The 7,627-nt window shown below is 57.1% G+C and overlaps 2 protein-coding genes across 2 annotated transcripts in view; one reads left to right on the forward strand and one right to left on the reverse strand.

The window, feature by feature from the left end:
• Positions 1-956, forward strand: part of TPRN (taperin) — a 28,197-nt gene extending 27,241 nt beyond the window's left edge. The window contains exon 6 of the mRNA XM_038767728.1: positions 16-956. Within this exon, the coding sequence (XP_038623656.1) occupies positions 16-78 (63 nt within the window). The 3' untranslated portion in view covers positions 79-956. The remainder of the gene's footprint in view (positions 1-15) is intronic.
• Positions 957-1,922: 966 nt separating this feature from the next.
• On the reverse strand, positions 1,923-7,190 carry SSNA1 (SS nuclear autoantigen 1). Its single transcript, XM_038767965.1, has 3 exons — positions 7,081-7,190; positions 2,983-3,182; positions 1,923-2,416 (listed from the first exon to the last, which is right to left on the reverse strand). The coding sequence occupies exons 1-3, from the start codon at positions 7,130-7,132 to the stop codon at positions 2,330-2,332; spliced, it is 339 nt and encodes a 112-aa protein (XP_038623893.1). The 5' UTR covers positions 7,133-7,190; the 3' UTR covers positions 1,923-2,329.
• Between the last annotated feature and the right edge of the window lie 437 nt (positions 7,191-7,627).

The following is a 7,627-nucleotide window of genomic DNA, read 5'->3' on the forward strand; positions in this document are numbered from 1 at the left end:
GTCTCCTATTCCCAGCTCACCCCAGCCAGCACAAATGACCTCTCGGACTTCCGCAGCGAGCCGGCCCTCTACTTCTGATCTCCGGGAGGAGGAGAGGGAGGGGAACCGCGGCGGGCGGGCAAGACGCCCACCCCGCACAGCCCCTCCAGCCCTCCTCAGGGCCCGACCGTCGCCATTCGGGCGAGGAGGAAGAGGTGGGCCGCTGCTCGTTGGTCTAGACGTTGGGCCCACTGCTCGGGCCGCCAGGACGGTGCCTTTGGGCGGGCCCAGTCATCCCAGACGGGCCTTTCCCCACGTCCATCGCGGTCACCCAGACGTCCGCCCGAAACGGCTCCCGTCGGAGGGAGCCGGCCGAGTTTCCTCTCCGGCTCCAAGCCTGCCGTGCCTTCATTCCCAGAGTCCGGGCTGACCGCGGGCCCCCGGGGGGCCGGAGCGAGACCCGTCCGGAGGCCGAGACGGGAGGAGGCCGCGTCCCCGCCGCCTCCGGCCTCCTCCCGGCGGTCCAGGCGGGAAGTCCCGCTGTGTTTGGCCGGGGTCGGGGGGCCCTGCCCTCTCCCTTCCCCTACCGTGGAGTTGCCAGCCCGGGAGGGAGTACCCTCGCCCCATTCCCACTTCCCGGGGCCACGGACGGGGACCCCCGATCCCGGCTTCTGTGTCAAATGGCCCTCTCTGGGGACGGACGTTCCCGACCCCCCCCCAGCCCCAGGCGGGGTCCCCCGAGCTCTGAGGGGGCCGCCGGTCTCCGCCTCACCGCCAGGACCCGCTCCGGGGATCTGGCTCTGGATCCGGGAATGATTGGGAAAGAGAAAAGGGGGCTGGGATGCGGGGAGGGCCCGCGGATCGGTGATGCTTCTGGGGCTTTGACCAGCACTGTTGATTTTTGTAATTCTTTTCACAATGCTCTTTTCACCGTCTGTCGACGGGACCCAATAAATAGCACAAGACGTATTCCGGCACCGGATTCTCCGTCTCGCTCCCAACCCCCTTCCCCAAATAATAACCACCGTGGTTTTGGTTAAGCGCTTACTAAGTGCCAGACGCCGTACTAAGCACCGGAGTAGCTGCAAGGTAATAGGGCTGGACACAGTCCCTGTCCCGCATGGGGCTCGCAGTCTTCATCCCCATTTTCCAGATGAGGGAACTGAGGCCCAGAGAAGTGAACTGACTTAATAATGATGGCATTTGTTAAGCGCTTACTATGTGCAAGGCACTGTTCTAAGTGCTGGGGGGGATACAAGGTGATCAGGTTGGTGGGGCTCACAGTCATCATCCCCATTTTCCAGATGAGGGAACTGAGGCCCAGAGAAGTGAAGTGACTTATAATACTAATGATGGTATTTATTAAGCGCTTACTATGTGCAAGGCACTGTTCTAAGCGCTGGGGGGGATACAAGGCGATTGGGTTGTCCCGCGTGGGGCTCACAGTCATCACCCCCATTTTACAGATGAGGGAACTGAGGCCCAGAGAAGTGAAGTGACTTATAATAATAATGATGGTATTTGTTAAGCGCTTACTATGTGCAAGGCACTGTTCTAAGCGCTGGGGGGGATACAAGGCGATCGGGTTGTCCCACGTGGGGCTTACAGTCATCATCCCCATTTTCCAGATGAGGCTCTGAGAAGTAAAGTGACTTGCCCAGAGTCACCCAGCTGACAAGTGGCGGAGCTGGGATTTGAACCCATGACCTCTGCCTCCAAAGCCCGGGCTCTTTCCACTGAGCCACGCCGCTTCTCTTGTATCCACCCCAGCGCTTAGTACGGCGTCTCGCACATAATAAGCGCTCTGCGAATGGCATAATTATGAATTATCGTTAGCCAGGGCGGGGACCCGGGCGGCTCTGGGGGTCCTGGGGAAATGACTCGACGTCCCCCCCCCCCTCCTCCGAGCCTGGGAGACAGAAAGGAAGGAAGCACGCGGGCAGACTTTTTCACAGGTTTTTATTCCAACGTAAAAACGGGCAGGTAGGGTTTCGGGTCCGGGACGAGGGCCGCGAGCCGGGAAGTTGCGGCTCCCGACTCCCGGCCACCCCGAAAGGCGGAGGGGGGGGTCCGGGGGGGGACCCGGAAAACCAGTGCCTGGGGGAGGATGGGGGAAGCGGGATGAGGTCGGGGACCCCGGGCCGGGGGGGAGTGTCGCTCTGTTGTCCCTTCCCCGGTCCGGGGCCGGAGCCGGGGCCCCCCGCCGCCCCCCGCGAGGGGGTCTCCGGGGGCGGGGGTCCCCGGCCTGCCCGAGGGGGCCACAGAAGGGAAGAGCCGCGGTGCCGAACACACTTTATTAAGCCAACGGGTCCGGGGAACGGGGCCCTCCCCGCCCCGCCGGCCCCGGGGTTCAGCTGGGCTTGGTGTCGGTGCCTTTGGTCAGGTTTCCCGCTTCTCTCTTCAGGACGTGCAGCAGGGTCTGTGAACTCTCCAGGATCTGAGGCGGGCGGGGAGGCCACTCAATCCACGCTCCTCTGCCCGCCCCCTCCCCAACTTAGTAAAAAAAAAATGCCATCTCCTCCCAGAGGCCTTCCCCAACCGCCCCCTCACCTCTCCCTCTCCAATCATCATCATCAATCGTATTTATTGAGCGTTTACTATGTGCAGAGCACTGTACGAAGCGCTTGGGAAGTCCAAATTGGCAACATCTAGAGACGGTCCCTACCCAACAGCGGGCTCACAGTCTAAATCCATCCAATCCCATCCATCGATCGTGTTGATCGAGCGCTGTACTGCCCACTCCCCGCCCACAACGGGCTTACAGTCTAGAGGACCGTTTCGCCCCGGGATGGGTGTCCTCCCTTCACCCTCGGCCCCTCGTCGCTTATGACGACGGTACGTGTGTTAAGCGCTTACTATATAGGCGTCTGGGGTCATCAGGTTGTCCCCCCCCCCCACCCCCCAAGTGGGGCTCACGGTCTTCACCCCCGTTTTCCAGAGGAGGGAACGGAGGCCCAGAGAAGCGAAGGGACTCGGCGCCCCCGGCCTCCGCGGCTCACGGACCTTGAGGTAAGCGGCCTCGGTCTCGGCGATGGTCCGGTCGAACTCGTTGCGGGAGGCCATCTTGGTGGCCAGGCTCTCGTTGACCCGCGCCAGCTTATCGGTCAGCAGCCGGACCTCGCCCTGCAGCCTCCGCTTCTCCTCCTCCTCCTTCTGGATCTGCCGGCTCAGCTCCTCCCGCTTGACGCACAGCTCCTCGATGCCTGCGGGGAGCCCACCGGGGCGGGAAACCGTGGCCACGGGGCCCGGGGAGACCGCGGGCGGGGGGAGAGGGGCCGGGGAGAGGCAGAGCCTTCGGGGAACATTAGCGGGCCTGGCGGTCCCGAAAGCCACGGGTTCTAATCCGCTGTGCGGCCTTGGGCGGCTCGCTCCGCTTCTCCGGGCCTCTGTGATCTCATCTGGAAAATGGGGAGCGAGACCGTGAGCCCCACGGGGGGGACGGGGGGCTGGGTCCAACCCGATTTGGCCGGCTCCACCCGGAAGGGGAAGGGGACGGCGATGGGGGGAGAGGGCAAGGGGACGGTGAGCCCGCCCGTCCCGCCGTTGACCCCTGGCCTGGGACGCCCTCCCTCCTCAAATCCCCCGATTTCTACTTCCCGAGCGCTCAGTCCAGTGCTCTGCACACAGTAAGCGCTTAATAAGTACGACTGAATGAATGAACCACTCTCCCCCGCTTCAAAGCCTTACTGGAGGCCCATCTCCTCCATTCATTCATTCATTCATTCATGCAATCGTATTTAATCAATCGTATTTATTGAGCACTTACTGTGTGCAGAGCACTGTACTAAGCGCTTGGGAAGTACAGGTTGGCAACATATAGAGACGGTCCCTACCCAACAGTGGGCTCAAGAAGCCTTCCCTGATTGCACCCTCTTCTCCCCCTCCATTCTGCGTCGCCGCCTCGCTCTTCCCCCCCCGTCCAGCCCTGCTGTATTTAGTAATAATAATAATGATGGCATTTGTTAAGTGCTTACTATGTGCCAAGCACTGTACTAAGCGCTGGGATAGAGAATAATAATAATGATGGCATTTACTAAGCGCTTACTATATGCAAAGCACTTTTCTAAGCGCTGGAGTCAATCAGGTTGTCCCACGGGGGGCTCACAGGCTTCACCCCCATTTTCCAGATGAGGGAACTGAGGCCCGGAGAAGTGAAGTGACTCGCCCAAAGTCACACAGCTGACAATTGGCGGAGCCATCATCATCATCAATCGTATTTATTGAGCGCTTACTATGTGCAGAGCACTGTACTGAGCGCTTGGGAAGTACAAATTGGCAACACATAGAGACGGTCCCTACCCAACAGTGGGCTCACAGTCTAAAAGGGGGAGACAGAGAACAAAACCAAACATACTAACAAAATAAAATAGGATAGATATGTAGAAATAAATTAAATAAATAGAGTAAAAAAAATATGTACAAACATATACATATATACAGGTGCTGTGGGGGAAGGGAGGGGAGGGGAGCTAGGATTTGAACCCATGACCTCTGACTCCAAATAAATAATAATTATAATAATGATGGCATTTGTTAACTATGTGCAAAGCACTGTTCTAAGCGCTGGGGAGGTTACGAGGTAATCAGATTGTCCCACGTGGGGCTCACGGTCTTAATCCCCATTTTACAGTTGAGGCAACTGAGGCACAGAGAAGCTAAGTGACTTGCCCAAGGTCACCCAGCTGACAATTGGCGGAGCAGGGATTTGAACCCATGACCTCTGACTCCAAAGCCCGGGCTCTTTCCACTGAGCCATGCTGCTTCTCCATACAAGCTAGGTTGGACGCGGGCCCTGTCCCCCTGTGGGGCTCACAGTCTTCACCCCATTTTCCAGATGAGGGAACTGAGGCCCAGAGAAGTGAAGCGGCTTGCCCAACGAGTGGCGGGCTCAGGATTAGAACCCACAACCTTGGGACTCTCAGGCCTGGTTTGGGCCACTAGGCCGCCCTGCTTCTCCCACTGGGGTCGTGCTGCTTCTCACTGCTTCACTGGTGTCCATCTTGGTAATTGTATTTCTTTGTGAGGAGCAGCGTGGCTCAGTGGAAAGAGCCCGGGCTTTGGAGTCCGAGGTCATGGGTTCAAATCCACTTGTCAGCTGGGTCACCTTGGGCGAGTCACTTCTCTGGGCCTCGGTGACCTCATCTGTAAAATGGGGATTAGGACCGTGAGCCCCCCGTGGGACAACCTGATCACCTTTTAACTTCCCCAGCGCTTAGAACAGTGCTTTGCACGTAGTAAACGCTTAATAAATGCCCTTATTATTGTTATTGCTGCCCGTCTCCCCCTTCTGTAGACTGTGAGCCCATTGTGGGCAGGGAACGTCTCTGTTGCTTCTAGACTGTGGGTAGGGACCGTCTCTATATGTTGCCAACTTGTAATTCCCAATCAATCAATCAATCAATCGTATTTATTGAGCGCTTACTATGTGCAGAGCACTGTACTAAGCGCTTGGGAAGTACAAATTGGCAACATTCCCAAGCGCTTAGTACAGCGCCCTGCACACAGAATGAACTCACTGAATGAATATTACTGAACTGGACTTTCCCAAGTGCTCAGCACAGTGCTCTCTGCGCGCAATGAGCATTCAATCAATAGGACTGAGTGAATGAATGAATTCATCCAGTGGTATTTATTGGGCGCTTACTGTGTGCAGAGCACTGGACTAAGCGCTTAGCACTTATGGGAGCACTTACGAGGCACATAGAGAAGCAGCGTGGCTCAGTGGAAAGAGCCCGGGCTTTGGAGTCAGAGGTCATGGGTTCAAATCCCAGCTCTGCCAATGGTCAGCTGGGTCACTTTGGGCAAGTCACTTCACTTCTCTGGGCCTCAGTTACCTCATCTGGAAAATGGGGATGAAGATTGTGAGCCCCCCGTGGGCCAACCTGATCACCCTGTATCGACCCCAGCGCTTAGAGCAGCGCTTGGCACATAGTAAGCGCTTAACAAATGCCGTCGTTATTATTATTGGGTGCTTACTGTGTGCAGAGCACTGGACTAAGCACTTAGCACTTAAGAGGCACAAAGAGAAGCAGCGTGGCTCAGTGGAAAACAGCCCGGACTTTGGAGTCAGCCAGAGGTCATGGGTTCAAATCCCCGCTCCGCCACTTGTCAGCTGGGTGACTTTGGGCCAGTCACTACACTTCTCTGGGCCTCAGTGACCTCACCTGGAAAATGGGGATGAAGATTGTGAGCCCCCCGTGGGCCAACCTGATCGCCCTGTATCGACCCCAGCGCTTAGAACAGCGCTTGGCACATAGTAAGCGCTTAACAAATACCAACATTATGATGATTATTCTCCGGGCCTCTGTGACCTCATCTGTAAAATGGGGATGAAGACTGTGAGCCCCCCGTGGGACAACCCGATCACCTTGTATCGACCCCAGCGCTTAGAGCAGCGCTTGGCACATAGTGAGCGCTTAACAAATACCAACATTATGATGATTATTCTCCGGGCCTCAGTGACCTCATCTGTAAAATGGGGATGAAGACTGTGAGCCCCCCGTGGGACAACCCGATCACCTTGTATCGACCCCAGCGCTTAGAGCAGCGCTTGGCACATAGTGAGCGCTTAACAAATACCAACATTATGATGATTATTCTCCGGGCCTCAGTGACCTCATCTGTAAAATGGGGATGAAGACTGTGAGCCCCCCGTGGGACAACCCGATCACCTTGTATCGACCCCAGCGCTTAGAGCAGCGCTTGGCACATAGTGAGCGCTTAACAAATACCAACATTATGATGATTATTCTCCGGGCCTCAGTGACCTCATCTGTAAAATGGGGATGAAGACTGTGAGCCCCCCGTGGGACAACCTGATCACCTTGTATCGACCCCAACGCTTAGAACAGCGCTTGGCACATAGTGAGCGCTTAACAAATACCAACATTATGATGATTATTCTCCGGGCCTCAGTGACCTCATCTGTAAAATGGGGATGAAGACTGTGAGCCCCCCGTGGGACAACCTGATCACCTTGTATCGACCCCAGCGCTTAGAACAGTGCTTGGCACCTAATAAGCGCTTACCAGCTGGCATTATTCTATTATTATTATTATTATTATTGATGATAATGATTAATAATAAAGTGTGGGCCCTCACACTTGACCAGCTCGTTGTTGTAGCCCTGCAGGGCGGCGCCCTGCTGACTCATCTTCCGGCCGGTCCGGTCCGGTTCGATCCGGTCCACTCCGATGCGATCCGGTCCGCAGCCGGAGCCAACCGATGTGACGTCATCTCCGCGCGCCGCGAGCCACCCCGCGCGGTCGCGGGGGGGTGACGTCAGCGCACGCGCACGCCCCCCGCCGGGCGGGGAGGAGGGGAAGATGGCGGCCGGAGGAGGACCCCCCCGCGTTGTCGCGGAGGGTGACGTCACAGGCGCGCGCATGCGCGCGCCCTTTCCGGGCGGGAGAGGGAAGAACCACGCGTTCATTCATTCAATCGTATTTATTGAGCGCTTACTGTGTGCACAGCACTGTACTAAGCGCTTGGGAAGCACAAGATGGAGATATATAGAGACGGTCCCTACCCCACAGCGGGCTCAGGAGGAAGAGGTGGGGGAGGAAGAAGAAACGAAGGAGAAAGGAGGAGGGAGAGGGAGGGAGGAGAAAGGAAGAGGGAAAGAAAAAGCTGGGGAGGAAGAAGGTAG

Source organism: Tachyglossus aculeatus, chromosome 27, assembly GCF_015852505.1.
Source record: "Tachyglossus aculeatus isolate mTacAcu1 chromosome 27, mTacAcu1.pri, whole genome shotgun sequence".
NCBI lineage: Eukaryota > Metazoa > Chordata > Mammalia > Monotremata > Tachyglossidae > Tachyglossus > Tachyglossus aculeatus.

Coding starts and splice junctions, on each gene's coding strand:
- SSNA1 (XM_038767965.1), bottom strand. CDS start 7,132: ATGAGTCAGCAGGGCGCCGCCCTGCAGGGCTACAACAACGAGCTGGTC. Junction 3,183..7,080: donor CAACAACGAGCTGGTCAAGT/GTGAGGGCCCAC, acceptor GGCTCCCCGCAG/GCATCGAGGAGCTGTGCGTC. Junction 2,417..2,982: donor CCGAGGCCGCTTACCTCAAG/GTCCGTGAGCCG, acceptor CGCCCGCCTCAG/ATCCTGGAGAGTTCACAGAC.